General features: G+C 47.8%; 1 protein-coding gene across 3 annotated transcripts in view; it reads right to left on the bottom strand.

The window, feature by feature from the left end:
- Positions 1-397: 397 nt before the first annotated feature.
- cfap57 (cilia and flagella associated protein 57) overlaps positions 398-17,136 on the bottom strand; it is a 38,818-nt gene continuing 22,079 nt past the window's right edge. The window contains exons 17-22 of one of the 3 annotated variants that reach the window (XM_036966689.1): positions 15,807-15,950; positions 8,391-8,507; positions 4,178-4,312; positions 3,072-3,215; positions 2,551-2,680; positions 398-1,199 (exon numbers count right to left, since the gene is read on the bottom strand). In XM_036966689.1, the coding sequence (XP_036822584.1) occupies positions 1,021-1,199; positions 2,551-2,680; positions 3,072-3,215; positions 4,178-4,312; positions 8,391-8,507; positions 15,807-15,950 (849 nt within the window). In that variant the 3' untranslated portion in view covers positions 398-1,020. Of the gene's footprint in view, positions 1,200-2,550; positions 2,681-2,972; positions 3,216-4,177; positions 4,313-8,390; positions 8,508-15,806; positions 15,951-17,136 lie in introns of those variants that run through there. The other 2 variants (XM_036966690.1, XR_005040239.1) reach the window with 2 other exon arrangements.

Here is a 17,136-nt window from a genome sequence, read left to right as displayed (position 1 = left end):
AGGCTACCTACCTCTCTAACCACTAGGCTACCTACCTCTCTAACCACTAGGCTACCTACCTCTCTAACCACTAGGCTACCCACCTCTCTAACCACTAGGCTACCTACCTCTCTAACCACTAGGCTACCTACCTCTCTAACCACTAGGCTACCTACCTCTCTAACCACTAGGCTACCCACCTCTCTAACCACTAGGCTACCTACCTCTCTAACCACTAGGCTACCTACCTCTCTAACCACTAGGCTACCTACCTCTCTAACCACTAGGCTACCTACCTCTCTAACCACTAGGCTACCTACCTCTCTAACCACTAGGCTACCTACCTCTCTAACCACTAGGCTACCCACCTCTCCACAGGATGTGTAATACATCCAAACACATATTTCAGGAACATTTTAAAATCTTTATTTACATCACACATAACACAAATAGCTTCTTATTGCCCGACTATATAATATAAATACACTCTGCACTAGTCAGTGTGACTATGTGATAGATATTGTGGGCAGACACCTGATCAATCCCTGGCCCTGTTTTTCTGCAGGTGGCTTCTAGCCTGGTCCCAGATCAGTTTGTGCTGCATAGCCAACTCCTATGATCGTTGTCATGCAAATCAGCACAAACAGATCTGGGACCAGGCTAGATGCCCTCAGCTAGACTACCTCCAGGTATAATCAGTACATGTGTCTCTACATGTATATAGTTCATTGGGTATATACCAAATCTACTGCTCATGTCCACCAATGTCAGGTTCATTCCATTAAAACGGAGTTCCTTCAGGATCCTCATCAGACCTGGGTTCAAACAGTATTTATTTTCGCTCAAGGTTTGATTGAGCCAACCAGGAATGCTGGATTTGCACGTTTATGGTCTGTTCTACTCACTCTATTGTGCCAGGCAAGCTCAATCAAACTCTGCTAAATGATTTTAAAGAAAAACAATAACTTTTAACCAATAACTCTTAACTCGTGTAACCATCACAACCCCTCCCCACCCTCCTCCTCCTCTCCTCCCCCAGGATCAAGTGGTGAGTACAGGCAGCTTGGTGCTGCTAGAGGGGGGTATTAGGGAGTGGCTCTGGCCCTGCATCTGCATCTTCAGCCTCTGGATCTCCACGCGCTGCAGCTGGATGATACGCTCCGCTTCCTCCTCGAAATTCAGCCTCGCCACTAAACCCCTCCCCTCCACAGAGGTCAGCGCTATGGGGATACAGAGGTCAGAGGTCAGTGCTATGGGATACAGAGGTCAGTGCTATGGGGATACAGAGGTCAGCGCTATGGGGATACAGAGGTCAGCGCTATGGGATACAGAGGTCAGCGCTACGGGGATACAGAGGTCAGCGCTATGGGATACAGAGGTCAGCGCTATGGGGATACAGAGGTCAGAGGTCAGTGCTATGGGATACAGAGGTCAGCGCTATGGGGATACAGAGGTCAGAGGTCAGTGCTATGGGATACAGAGGTCAGTGCTATGGGGATACAGAGATCAGCGCTATGGGATACAGAGGTCAGCGCTATGGGGATACAGAGGTCAGAGGTCAGCGCTATGGGGACACAGAGGTCAGTGCTATGGGACACAGAGGTCAGCGCTATAGGGATACAGAGGTCAGCGCTATAGGGATACAGAGGTCAGAGGTCAGCGCTATGGGGATACAGAGGTCAGAGGTCAGCGCTATGGGGATACAGAGGTCAGAGGTCAGCGCTATGGGGACACAGAGGACAGCGCTATAGGGATACAGAGGTCAGCGCTATTGGGACACAGAGGACAGCGCTATAGGGATACAGAGGTCAGAGGTCAGCGCTATGGGGACACAGAGGACAGCGCTATAGGGATACAGAGGTCAGAGGTCAGCGCTATGGGGATACAGAGGTCAGAGGTCAGTGCTATGGGATACAGAGGTCAGCGCTATGGGGACACAGAGGTCAGTGCTATGGGATACAGAGGTCAGCGCTATGGGGATACAGAGGTCAGAGGTCAGCGCTATGGGGACACAGAGGACAGCGCAATAGGGATACAGAGGTCAGAGGTCAGCGCTATGGGGATACAGAGGTCAGTGCTATCGGATACAGAGGTCAGCGCTATGGGGACACAGAGGTCAGTGCTATGGGATACAGAGGTCAGCGCTATAGGGATACAGAGGTCAGAGCTATGGGGACAGAGGTCAGAGGTTTACACTACGGTGATGCAGAGTGGTCAAGAGGGTCATATCATGCTTTTTCTTGCATTAATGTTAATTTCTTAATAAAACATTTTCATTTTAGAACGCATGGGAAGTCGTTCCATCACTACATAGAAACAAGAACGCGTTCAAAACTATTGAAGATGAACAGGGGACTAATTTACTAGCTAAGCGTTTGCACCAAAGTTTGCAGAATGTTTTTCCCAAAAAGGATTCCATTATTGAAGACAGAACGAAAAGGTCAAATAAAGGTCAACGTGTGAACGCAGGATGAACCGATAAAACAAGTAGAAACAGATCGACTCTCAGGTCAAACTGTTATCTGGGTTATAGTGAATATCAGATATTGTTGTGTGTGAGGGTCCAGTCACCAGTGAGGTCTGAGGAGCTCAGTTTCTTTTTGCTGATGCCTGATTGGCTCTTATTGTCGTGGACCTGAGTCCTCACCAGACGCAGCTCCCGCCTCAGATCATTGATCTCCTTTATCAGAGACACGTTCTCCTGGAAAAGAGACATGAAACTGAACATCAGTGCTAAACTGAAATTAGGATTTTGAAATATCATTTAATTAGTGGAATATGGAATGTGAATTAACCACACTATATATCATGGAAGGTAAATTCCCAGCTCTCAAAATTGGGTTGTAGGTCATCATTTTCTGGTTGAAAAGTCATGTTCAGCAGGGGGGAAACGTTTTTAACTGGGTAGGTACAACCTGAATTTATCCAATAAGAACAGATTTTCATTTTCAGTTACAAAATGTTTTGCTACAGTGTGCCCTACTGAACACAACCTTGGTTTTTCACGTTGAAGCATTGTCTTCACAGGCTTTTCTCAACCCATTTTGCCCACGGGGCTTCAGTTGGTGTTAGCGAGCGTCTCTCCCTCCCACCTTCATGATCTTGACGTTTTCTGTCCGGTGGACCTCTGTGTCTTTGGCCAGCTTCCTCTTCAGAGACGCCACATTCCTCTCCAGGTGTTCCCTCTGACGACTGTACTCCCTCTGGATGTCTGCGTCCACACCCACTATGTCCACCTCAACACACATTACACACACACATTACACACACATTACACACACATTACAGACACATTACACACACATTACACCCACTATGTCCACCTCAACACACACATTACACACCCACATTACACACATTACACACATTACACACACACATTACACACACTACACACACATTACACACATTACACACATTACACACACACACATTACACACATTACACACATTACACACATTACACACATTACACACACATTACACACACATTACACACACATTACACACATTACACACATAACACACACACATTACAGACACATTACACACACATTACACACATTACACACACATTACACACACACATTACACACACACATTATACACACATTACACACACATTACACACATAACACACATAACACACATTACACACACATTACACACATTACACACACAGTACACACACAGTACACACACATATTACAGACACATTACACACATTACACCCACTATGTCCACCTCAACACACACATAACACACATTACACACACATTACACACATTACACACACATTACACACACTACACACATAACACACACACATAACACACATTACACACATTACACACACACACATAACACACATTACACACATTACACACACACACATTCTACAAATTACACACATTACACACACACACACACACAACACACACACATTACACACACACATTACACACACACACATTACACACACACACATTACACACACACATATTCATTTTACTAGCATGTGTGTATTTGTGTTTCCTGAATATTTATTCCGGATGCTAACTGGTAATTCATTCCCTTAAAGTGGTACTTTATCAAGAACATTTTAGAAATGCACCCAACTAATCTGTGTTAGGTGTGTGTCTGTGAGCCAGCATGCAGAGCAGCACTTGAGTGTGTGTGTGTGTGTGTGTGATCTCACCACATCACTCTGCTGGACGTAGTGATCATAGAGCTCTCTGATACTATCCTTTAACCTCTTAGGCTCCTGGATGAAGCCTACACAGTTATGGAGGTCTGTCTTGAACCTGCGTACCAGGGCCTCCACGTCCCTCACCTGGGTGAAGAGAGCAAGAGTACACCATGACAGTTTCTGGAATTACCAGACAGATATATTCATATACTTTGTTTATGTGCAGCATCAAATCAAAATCAAAATGTTAATTGTCACATACATGTGTTTGCTGCGGGGGTGTAGCAAAATGCTTGTGTTTCTAGCTCCGACAGTGCAAGTTAATTTTATCTTTATTTAACTAGGCAAGTCAGTTAAGAACAAATTCTTATTTTCAATGACGGCCTAGGAACAGTGGGTTAACTGCCTGTTCAGGGGCAGAACGACAGATTTGTACCTTGTCAGGGAAATGAACTTGCAACCTTTCGGTTACTAGTCCAACGCTCTAACCACTAGGTTACCCTGCCGCCCCGTAATAAGTAATATCTAACAAATAATATCTAACAATTTCACAACAACACATAAATCTAAAGTAAAGGAAGGAGTTAAGAATATATAAATATATGGATGAGCGATGTCAGAGCGGCATAGACTCAGATACAGTAGAATAGAATAAAGTATATACATATGAGATGAGTATTGCAAAATATGTAAACATTGGGCTATGTCTTTGAACTAGGCCTATATACTCGAACTCAGCAGTCTCCAACCTTTTCCAGCATGAGAGCTACTTAAAAAAAAAAAATGATGAAACTTTGCAAGCTACTATTTTTTTGAATGCTTTCAAATAGGCACATTATTTCCTTACCTACCCTGCAACTCTTCCCCGGGACCTTGGTGTACAATATACAGTTGAAGTCGGAAGTTTACATACACCTCAGCCAAATACATTTAAACTCAGTTTTTCACAATTCCTGACACTTAATCCTTGTACAAATTCCCCGTGTTAGGTCAGTTAGGATCACCACTTTATTTTAAGAATGTGAAATGTCAGAATAATATTAGAGAGAATTATTTATTTCAGCTTTCATCACATTCCCAGTGATGGGAATGGGGCCTGTCATGCCAAACGTTTCGGGTAGCCTTCGACAAGCTTCCCACAATAAGTTGGGTAACTTTTGGCCCATTCCTCCTGACAGAGCTGGTATAACTGAGTCAGGTTTGTAGGCCTCCTTGCTCGCACACACTTTTTCAGTTCTGCCCACACATTTTCAATAGGATTGAGGTCATGGCTTAGTGATGGCCACTCCAATACCTTGACTTTGTACTTAAGCCATTTTGCCACAACTTTGGAAGTATGCTTGGGGTCATTGTCCATTTGGAAGACCCATTTGCGAGCAAGCTTTAACTTCCTGACTGATGTCTTGAGATGTTGCTTCAATATATCCACTTAATTGTCCTCCCTCATGATGCCATCTATTTTGTGAAGTGCACCAGTCCCTCCTGCAGCAAAGCATCCCCACAACATGATGCCGCCACCCCCGTGCTTCACGGTTGGGATGGTGTTCTTCGGCTTGCAAGCATCCCCCTTTCTCCTCCAAACATAACGATGGTCATTATGGCCAAACAGTTCTATTTTGTTTCATCAGACCAGAGGACATTTCTACAAAAAGTACGATCTTTGTCCCCATGTGCAGTTGCAAACCGCAGTCTGGATTTTTTTATGGTGGTTTTGGAGCAGTGGCTTCTTCCTTGCTGAGCGGCCTTTCAGGTTATGCCGATATAGGACTCGTTTTACTATGGATAAACATAATTTTGTACCTGTTTTCCTCCAGCATCTTCACATGCTGTTCACATCCCAGATTCTGTTGTTCTGGGATTGATTTGCACTTTTCGACAGAACGCGACTCCTTCCTGAGCGGTATGACGGCTGCGTGGTCCCATGGTGTTTATACTTGAGTACTATTGTTTGTACAGATGAATGTTGTACCTTCAGGCATTTGGAAATTGCTCCTCCCAAGGATGAACCAGACTTGTGGAGGTCCACAATTTTTTTCTGAGGTCTTGGGTGATTTCTTTTGATTTTACCATAATGTCAAGCAAAGAGACACTGCGATTGAAGGTATGCCTTGAAATACATCCACAGGTATACCTCTAATTAACTCAAATGGTGTCAATTAGCCTATCAGAAGCTTCTAAAGCCATGACATAATTTTCTAGAATTTTCTAGAAGGCACAGTCAACTTAGTGTATGTAAACTTCTGACCCACTGGAATTGTGATACAGTGAATTCTAAGTGAAATAATATGTCTGTAAACAGTTGTTGGAAAAATGACTTGTGTCATGCACAAAGTAGATGTCCTAACCGACTTGCCAAAACTATAGTTTGTTAACAAGAAATTTGTGGAGTGGTTGAAAAACTAGTTTTAATGACTCCAACATAAGTGGATGTAAACTAGTTTTAATGACTCCAACATAAGTGGATGTAAACTAGTTTTAATGACTCCAACCTAAGTGTATGTAAACTAGTTTTAATGACTCCAACCTAAGTGTATGTAAACTAGTTTTAATGACTCCAACATAAGTGTATGTAAACTAGTTTTAATGACTCCAACCTAAGTGTATGTAAACTAGTTTTAATGACTCCAACCTAAGTGTATGTAAACTAGTTTTAATGACTCCAACCTAAGTGTATGTAAACTAGTTTTAATGACTCCAACCTAAGTGTATGTAAACTACTTTTAATGACTCCAACCTAAGTGTATGTAAACTAGTTTTAATGACTCCAACCTAAGTGTATGTAAACTAGTTTTAATGACTCCAACCTAAGTGTATGTAAACTAGTTTTAATGACTCCAACCTAAGTGTATGTAAACTAGTTTTAATGACTCCAACATAAGTGTATGTAAACTAGTTTTAATGACTCCAACATAAGTGTTTGTAAACTTACGACTTCAACTGTATGCATTGTCTGTCAATATACCTGGTAATATAATGGTTAATAAACAGTATTTGGCATGACAGGCCCCATAAAACTATATTTTGTATTTTTTGAATATCTGTTTTATTTGTCCTGGTTTGGAATGTTTTTACTCTCAATATTAAAAATGTTAATAAAAAAAACTAAAAACGAAAATGGATGTTCTGAGTCCATGTCAATGCTTAAATCACATCAGAAGACAATTTGTTGGGTCTAAAAAATATCGAATTTAGAATTTTGAGTGTAATTCCCCTTTAATTGCGCATCTAGCAAGAGAGGAACGTGTCGGTCTAGCGATGTTTCTGCTGTTAGGCCTACTGCTGCAACACATGTCATGGCAGAGTTAGCAAATCAATTGCCATCCAAATTATACAAATAATGATGATTTATTTCTGTCAGGTAAGCCTACTTTGCAGTGCACATTTAGCTGAGTAGGATTTTGTAGCCTTTCTATCGACAAACAAGACACTGGTTATCATTAGCATCACTAACTGGCTACATAAGGCCTGATGCACGCATCAAGCACAGACAGACGGGCAATATTGCTGTAAATTGATAGGCAGATATTGTGTTACGTGTCTAACCAAGAGTGGGACAATGTCAACGCGGCTTCGATTGGATAGTAGCTGGGAGTTTTGTGTTAATGACAGTTTGTAATTGTTCCCGAGTGGCGCAGAGGTCTAAGGTACTGCATCTCAGTGCAAGAGGTGTCACTACAGACCCTGATTCGATCCCAGGCTGTATCACAACCGTCCGTGATTGGGAGTCACATTGGGCGGTGCACAATTGTCCCAACGCCGTCCGGGTTAGGGTTTGCCGGGGGTAGGCTGTCATTGTAAATAAGAATTTGTTCTTTAACTGACTTGCCTAGGTAAAGAACATGTTAAATAATTACAGAACACATGAAAAAACAAATGTACTTTGACATTGGTGAGCTGCTCGTCGGTGGGCTGGTAGCTGGCGATCTACCTGTCGGAGACGCCCTGCTCTAACTATATCTTCCATTAAACCTCATGATAGTTAGTATACAGTACATAGCAGTTAAAGACATGCATTGTGTATAAGTGCATATGACATAGGGACCAAAATAGGTAGTCCCTTTCCATGTCTTTAAGATTCTCTACTATGTACAGTGTTTTCATGAGGTGAAGTGAAATATTTAGTATGAGCCTTCTCTCGCTCTGCCCATAGTCCCCCCCAAAACCTCTCTGATTCTCATCCATTCTCATGCAAAGCAGACAGGCGTCCTGCAGCCTCTCTCACCCTCTGCGTCTCCTTGTGCATCTCCTTATCGGTGGCTTTCAGTTTGAGTTTCAGCTCAGTGATGTTCAGCTCCAGCTGAGTGTTTCTCTTGTGGACCTGGTCCAGCTCGCCCTCCATCTAACAAAGAGAGCATCCATTGGCCAGTCAGTCAATCTCAATGAGTGCTACAATACATACACTGAGTATACAAAACATGATTTAGGAACACCTCTTTCCATGGCATAGACTGACCAGGTGAAAACTATGGTCCCTTATTGACGTCACTTGTTAAATCCACTTCCAGTCAGTGTAGATGAAGGAGAGGAGACAGGTTAAATAATATATTTTTAGACTTGAGACAGCCTTAGGGTAGTGGGTTTTTAATGAGTGTAGGGTTAGTTCAACAGTTTCCTGTGTGTATTAAGATGGTCCACTACCCAAAGGACATCAGGGCCAACTTGATAACTGTGGGAAACATTGGAGTCAACATGAGCCAGCATCCCTGTGGAACACTTTCGACACCTTGTAGAGTCTATGGCCTGACGAATTGAGACTTTTCTGAGGACAAAAGGGGAGGGGGGTGCAACTCCATATTAGGAAAGTGTTCCTAATGTTTTATGTGTGACACTGAGTGAAGAACTGAAGTGGTCAATGCTCTCCCTCTCCCTCCATCTACTCTGGCTCTCCCTCCATCTACTCTGGCTCTCCCTCTCCCTCCATCTACTCTGGCTCTCCCTCCCTCCATCTACTCTGGCTCCCTCTCCCTCCATCTACTCTGGCTCTCCCTCCCTCCATCTACTCTGGCTCTCCCTCCATCTACTCTGGCTCTCTCTCCCTCCATCTACTCTGGCTCTCCCTCCCTCCATCTACTCTGGCTCTCTCTCCCTCCATCTACTCTGGCTCTCCCTCCCTCCATCTACTCTGGCTCTCCCTCCCTCCATCTACTCTCCCTCTCCCTCCATCTACTCCGGCTCTCTCTCCCTCCATCTACTCTGGCTCTCCCTCCCTCCATCTACTCTGGCTCTCCCTCTCCCTCCATCTACTCTGGCTCTCCCTCCCTCCATCTACTCTGGCTCTCCCTCCCTCCATCTACTCTCCCTCTCCCTCCATCTACTGCGGCTCTCTCTCCCTCCATCTACTCTGGCTCTCTATCCCTCCATCTACTCTGGCTCTCCCTCCCTCCATCTACTCTCTCCCTCCCTCCATCTACTCTGGCTCTCCCTCTCCCTCCATCTACTCTGGCTCTCCCTCCCTCCATCTACTCTGGCTCTCCCTCTCCCTCCATCTACTCTGGCTCTCCCTCCATCTACTCTGGCTCTCCCTCCATCTACTCTGGCTCTCCCTCTCCCTCCATCTACTCTGGCTCTCCCTCCCTCCATCTACTCTGGCTCTCCCTCCCTCCATCTACTCTCCCTCTCCCTCCATCTACTCCGGCTCTCTCTCCCTCCATCTACTCTGGCTCTCCCTCCCTCCATCTACTCTGGCTCTCCCTCCCTCCATCTACTCTGGCTCTCCCTCTCCCTCCATCTACTCTGGCTCTCCCTCTCCCTCCATCTACTCTGGCTCTCCCTCTCCCTCCATCTACTCCGGCTCTCTCTCCCAACATCTACTCTGGCTCTCCCTCCCTCCATCTACTCTGGTTCTCCCTCTCCCTCCATCTACTCTGGCTCTCCCTCCCTCCATCTACTCTGGCTCTCCCTCTCCCTCCATCTACTCTCCCTCTCCCTCCATCTACTCTGGCTCTCCCTCCCTCCATCTACTCTGGCTCACCCTCCCTCCATCTACTCTCCCTCTCCCTCCATCTACTCCGGCTCTCTCTCCCTCCATCTACTCTGGCTCTCCCTCCCTCCATCTACTCTGGCTCTCCCTCCCTCCATCTACTCTCCCTCTCCCTCCATCTACTCCGGCTCTCTCTCCCTCCATCTACTCTGGCTCTCCCTCCCTCCATCTACTCTGGCTCTCCCTCTCCCTCCATCTACTCCGGCTCTCTCTCCCAACATCTACTCTGGCTCTCCCTCCCTCCATCTACTCTGGCTCTCCCTCTCCCTCCATCTACTCTGGCTCTCCCTCTCCCTCCATCTACTCCGGCTCTCTCTCCCAACATCTACTCTGGCTCTCCCTCCCTCCATCTACTCTGGCTCTCCCTCCCTCCATCTACTCTGGCTCTCCCTCTCCCTCCATCTACTCTGGCTCTCCCTCCATCTACTCTGGCTCTCCCTCCATCTACTCTGGCTCTCCCTCTCCCTCCATCTACTCCGGCTCTCTCTCCCAACATCTACTCTGGCTCTCCCTCCCTCCATCTACTCTGGCTCTCCCTCTCCCTCCATCTACTCTGGCTCTCCCTCTCCCTCCATCTACTCTGGCTCTCCCTCCCTCCATCTACTCTGGCTCTCCCTCCCTCCATCTACTCTGGCTCTCCCTCTCCCTCCATCTACTCTGGCTCCCTCTCCCTCCATCTACTCTGGCTCTCCCTCTCCCTCCATCTACTCTGGCTCTCCCTCACTCCATCTACTCTGGCTCTCCCTCTCCCTCCATCTACTCTGGCTCTCCCTCTCCCTCCATCTACTCTGGCTCTCCCTCCCTCCATCTACTCTGGCTCTCCCTCTCCCTCCATCTACTCTGGCTCTCCCTCCCTCCATCTACTCTGGCTCTCCCTCCCTCCATCTACTCTGGCTCTCCCTCTCCCTCCATCTACTCTGGCTCTCCCTCACTCCATCTACTCTGGCTCTCCCTCTCCCTCCATCTACTCTGGCTCTCCCTCCCTCCATCTACTCTGGCTCTCCCTCCCTCCATCTACTCTGGTTCTCCCTCCCTCCATCTACTCTGGCTCTCCCTCCCTCCATCTACTCTGGTTCTCCCTCCCTCCATCTACTCTGGCTCTCCCTCACTCCATCTACTCTGGCTCTCCCTCTCCCTCCATCTACTCTGGCTCTCCCTCCCCCTCCATCTACTCTGGCTCTCCCTCCCTCCATCTACTCTGGCTCTCCCTCCATCTACTCTGGCTCTCCCTCTCCCTCCATCTACTCTGGCTCTCCCTCTCCCTCCCTCCATCTACTCTGGCTCTCCCTCTCCCTCCATCTACTCTGGCTCTCCCTCTCCCTCCCTCCATCTACTCTGGCTCTCCCTCTCCCTCCCTCCATCTACTCTGGCTCTCCCTCTCCCTCCATCTACTCTGGCTCTCCCTCCCTCCATCTACTCTGGCTCTCCCTCCCTCCATCTACTCTGGCTCTCCCTCCCTCCATCTACTCTGGCTCTCCCTCCCTCCATCTACACTGGCTCTCCCTCCATCTACTCTGGCTCTCCCTCCCTCCATCTACTCTGGCTCTCCCTCTCCCTCCATCTACTCTGGCTCTCCCTCTCCCTCCATCTACTCTGGCTCTCCCTCTCCCTCCATCTACTCTGGCTCTCCCTCCCTCCATCTACTCTGGCTCTCCCTCTCCCTCCATCTACTCTGGCTCTCCCTCCCTCCATCTACTCTGGCTCTCCCTCTCCCTCCATCTACTCTGGCTCTCCCTCTCCCTCCATCTACTCTGGCTCTCCCTCTCCCTCCATCTACTCTGGCTCTCCCTCTCCCTCCATCTACTCTGGCTCTCCCTCCCTCCATCTACTCTGGCTCTCCCTCCATCTACTCTGGCTCTCCCTCTCCCTCCATCTACTCTGGCTCTCCCTCTCCCTCCATCTATTCTGGCTCTCCCTCCATCTACTCTGGCTCTCCCTCTCCCTCCATCTACTCTGGCTCTCCCTCTCACTCCATCTATTCTGGCTCTCCCTCCATCTACTCTGGTTCTCCCTCTCCCTCCATCTACTCTGGCTCTCCCTCCATCTACTCTGGCTCTCCCTCCCTCCATCTACTCTGGCTCTCCCTCTCCCTCCATCTACTCTGGCTCTCCCTCCCTCCATCTACTCTGGCTCTCCCTCTCACTCCATCTACTCTGGCTCTCCCTCCCTCCATCTACTCTGGCTCTCCCTCTCCCTCCATCTACTCTGGCTCTCCCTCTCCCTCCATCTACTCTGGCTCTCCCTCCCTCCATCTACTCTGGCTCTCCCTCCCTCCATCTACTCTGGCTCTCCCTCCATCTACTCTGGCTCTCCCTCCCTCCATCTACTCTCCCTCTCCCTCCATCTACTCTGGCTCTCCCTCACTCCATCTACTCTGGCTCTCCCTCTCCCTCCATCTACTCTGGCTCTCCCTCCCTCCATCTACTCTGGCTCTCCCTCTCCCTCCATCTACTCTGGCTCTCCCTCTCCCTCCATCTACTCTGGCTCTCCCTCTCCCTCCATCTACTCTGGCTCTCCCTCCCTCCATCTACTCTGGCTCTCCCTCTCCCTCCATCTACTCTGGCTCTCCCTCCCTCCATCTACTCTGGCTCTCCCTCCATCTACTCTGGCTCTCCCTCTCCCTCCATCTACTCTGGCTCTCCCTCTCCCTCCATCTAGTCTGGCTCTCCCTCTCCCTCCATCTACTCTGGCTCTCCCTCTCCCTCCATCTACTCTGGCTCTCCCTCCATCTACTCTGGCTCTCCCTCCCTCCATCTACTCTGGCTCTCCCTCTCCCTCCATCTACTCTGGCTCTCCCTCTCCCTCCATCTACTCTGGCTCTCCCTCCCTCCATCTACTCTGGCTCTCCCTCTCCCTCCATCTACTCTGGCTCTCCCTCTCCCTCCATCTACTCTGGCTCTCCCTCCCTCCATCTACTCTGGCTCTCCCTCTCCCTCCATCTACTCTGGCTCTCCCTCTCACTCCATCTATTCTGGCTCTCCCTCCATCTACTCTGGCTCTCCCTCTCCCTCCATCTACTCTGGCTCTCCCTCTCCCTCCATCTACTCTGGCTCTCCCTCTCCCTCCATCTACTCTGGCTCTCCCTCTCACTCCATCTATTCTGGCTCTCCCTCCATCTACTCTGGCTCTCCCTCTCCCTCCATCTACTCTGGCTCTCCCTCTCACTCCATCTATTCTGGCTCTCCCTCCATCTACTCTGACTCTCCCTCTCCCTCCATCTACTCTGGTTCTCCCTCTCCCTCCATCTACTCTGGCTCTCCCTCTCCCTCCATCTACTCTGGCTCTCCCTCCCTCCATCTACTCTGGCTCTCCCTCTCCCTCCATCTACTCTGGCTCTCTCTCCCTCCATCTACTCTGGCTCTCCCTCTCCCTCCATCTACTCTGGCTCTCCCTCCCTCCATCTACTCTGGCTCTCCCTCCCTCCATCTACTCTGGCTCTCCCTCTCCCTCCATCTACTCTGGCTCTCTCTCCCTCCATCTACTCTGGCTCTCCCTCTCCCTCCATCTACTCTGGCTCTCTCTCCCTCCATCTACTCTGGCTCTCCCTCCCTCCATCTACTCTGGCTCTCCCTCTCCCTCCATCTACTCTGGCTCTCCCTCCCTCCATCTACTCTGGCTCTCCCTCTCCCTCCATCTACTCTGGTTCTCCCTCTCCCTCCATCTACTCTGGTTCTCCCTCTCCCTCCATCTACTCTGGCTCTCCCTCCCTCCATCTACTCTGGCTCTCCCTCTCCCTCCATCTACTCTGGTTCTCCCTCTCCCTCCATCTACTCTGGTTCTCCCTCTCCCTCCATCTACTCTGGCTCTCCCTCCCTCCATCTACTCTGGCTCTCCCTCCCTCCATCTACTCTGGCTCTCCCTCCCTCCATCTACCAACGGAGAAGGTAACACTATACTTAAAGCCTACAGGTATGCTGCAATGAAGAGAGCACCAGGTACTCAACCTCAACGAGCTCACAGTGTAGGCTATTGCAGTTTGCTGCAGCATCATATTCATGTCCACCTACATCTTACATGCATCCTCATGTGTTGACTGGAGGGCTACAGAGAGGGGTCAATGGAGGGCAGAGAGAGGGGTCAATGGAGGGCAGAGAGAGTGGTCAATGGAGGGCAGAGAGAGGGGTCAATGGAGGGCAGAGAGAGGGGTCAATGGAGGGCAGAGAGAGGGGTCAATGGAGGGCAGAGAGAGGGGTCAATGGAGGGCAGAGAGAGGGGTCAATAGAGGGCAGAGAGAGGGGTCAATGGAGGGCAGAGAGAGGGGTCAATGGAAGGCAGAGAGAGGGGTCAATGGAGGGCAAAGAGAAGGGGTCAATGGAGGGCTAGAGAGAGGGGTCAATGCAGGGCTAGAGAGAGGGGTCAATACAGGGCTAGAGAGGGGTCAATACAGAGCGAAAGGGGGGTCAATACAGGGCAGAGAGAGGGTCAATACAGGGCTAGAGAGGGGTCAATGCAGGGCTAGAGAGAGGAGTCAATACAGGGCTAGAGAGGGGTCAATACAGGGTAAGAGAGGGGTCAATACAGGGCTAGAGAGAGGGGTCAATACAGGGCTAGAGAGGGGTCAATGCAGGGCTAGAGAGAGGAGTCAATACAGGGCTAGAGAGGGGTCAATACAGGGTAAGAGAGGGGTCAATACAGGGCTAGAGAGAGGGGTCAATACAGGGCTAGAGAGAGGGGTCAATACAGGGCTAGAGAGAGGGGTCAATGCAGGGCTAGAGAGAGGAGTCAATACAGGGCTAGAGAGGGGTCAATACAGGGTAAGAGAGGGGTCAATACAGGGCTAGAGAGAGGGGTCAATACAGGGCTAGAGAGAGGGGTCAATACAGGGCTAGAGAGAGGGGTCAATACATGGCGAGAGAGAGGGGTCAATACAGGGCTAGAGAGGGGTCAATACAGGGTAAGAGAGAGGGGTCAATACACGGCGAGAGAGAGGGGTCAATACAGGGTAAGAGAGGGGTCAATGCAGGGCTAGAGAGCGGGGTCAATACAGGGCTAGAGAGAGGGGTCAATACAGGGCTAGAGAGAGGGGTCAATACAGGGCTAGAGAGAGGGGTCAATACAGGGCGAGAGAGAGGGATCAATACAGGGCTAGAGAGAGGGGTCAATACAGGGTAAGAGAGGGGTCAATACAGGGTAAGAGAGGGGTCAATACAGGGTAAGAGAGGGGTCAATACAGGGTAAGAGAGGGGTCAATACAGGCGATTCTGAGTGCTTTCGTGTGTAAATGCAACATGGCAAATGTACTGTATGTCATGGCATTGTGATCAGTTATATGAAACTGTGGATTTTTTTGTGGGCTTTTTTTCCCCATGTTAGATGTGCAATGAGTGAGAAAATGTAGCGGTCAATGCTGATGATTCAGGTGGGTAAAAACATGATGACATGAATGTCAGTAGTAGCATTTTGATCAGCAATAAGAAGGTATGTATTTCAGATTTTTCTGCTGCTCACCTGTATGATCATATAATATTATACACCCTTTAGCAGACGCTTTTATCCAAAAAGACTGAGTCATGCCTGCATACGTTTTACGTACTGCTGGTCCTGGGAAATGAAGCCCCTATCTTGCCATTGCATGAGCCATGCTCTTCCAGCTGAGATACAGAGGCGAGAGAGAGGGGTCACTGAGACCATCTAAAAACAGATCTAGCTGTCTCTGACCTCTTGAATCTGCTCCTTCATCTCCTTGATGTCGTTCTCTCTGGGCTCGATCTGTTTCTTCAGTTCTTTGATCTTGTAGTCCAGGACAAACTTGAACTTCTCCAGCTCCTGGTTCTTCTTCTTCAAGTCGTAGATTCTCTTCTCCTGCAAAAAAGGAGGAGAGGAGTTTTGTTACCTCTTTTATAACCCCAAAACATGTCTCTGTTGAACTAATAGCTACTGTGATCCGTTTGTGACCTGTGGTAGATCTGACATTTTGGTCCAAAATGAGTTCTTCACATAGAGTTGCTCTTCAGGCTGTTCTTCACATGTGAGACATGTCAGATAAAAACAAAGACTGTTTACGATGAAACACGTCAAATCAGAAAGATCCACCATCTTTTCACCTTTTAACTTGGTGCTAGAAGGTCCTATCTGCAATCCAATCACACAACACTGGGTTGTCAATCAAAACAACTGTATGTAAGAAAATATACTAATTGAGTCAGAAAAGAGGAAGACGTCACAAAACAGTTCCCAATACCCATTATCTCAGAACTATACAGTCTGCAAGATAGAACCATATAGTCCCCAGGTTCTGGTCCTCTTTTTAAATGACTTAAGATTTTTTTATCACAACTTTTTCAGAAGGCTGGCCATAACATAATGTAAGCTCTTTAAGGTAAAACAACAAATAAATATGAGTTCCTTAGATCATGTTTTAGGCCCTTTGGAGAAGAATTGCTGTTTTTGTCTTGTTCTTTATCAATAGGAAAACCTCCATGGAAGGAGTATTTCACTAAAATTACAAACTTACCACATTTTATTGATAACTAGCAAGTAGTTTACTGACTTTGGTTGTCAGAGACTTGAAAAATATATCAGTTTAGTCATCCAGAGCTAAGCTTTAGCAATGTTGCTAGTTATCCATTAGATATACACTGAGTTTATCAAACATTAGGAACACATTCCCAATATTGAGTTGATCATAGCTTTCACCTGGTCAGCCTATGTCACGGAAAGAGCAGGTGTCCTTAATGTTTTGTCCCCTCAGTGTAGTGTATTTGTCATTTTAAGGAACTATTGCTTTAACAAATGTGTGATGAACATGAATTAATATTTTGGATGATGTGTTTAGAAAGAAAGGTATTTATCTTTATTTATTCATTAAATGTCTGTATTTTTCTATTGAAAGTGAAATAATTGTAACATTCTGTGCTAGATAGGACCTTATGGCTGAACCCAGATAGGACCTTTTGGCTGAACCCAGATAGGACCTTATGGCTGAACGCAGATAGGACCTTATGGCTGAACCCAGAGAGGACCTTTTGGCTGAACCCAGATAAGACCG

Source organism: Oncorhynchus mykiss, chromosome 28, assembly GCF_013265735.2.
Source record: "Oncorhynchus mykiss isolate Arlee chromosome 28, USDA_OmykA_1.1, whole genome shotgun sequence".
In the NCBI taxonomy this organism is placed as follows: Eukaryota; Metazoa; Chordata; class Actinopteri; order Salmoniformes; family Salmonidae; genus Oncorhynchus; species Oncorhynchus mykiss.
Note: the sequence above shows the minus strand (reverse complement) of the source record. Positions and strands in the feature narration are given on the sequence as shown.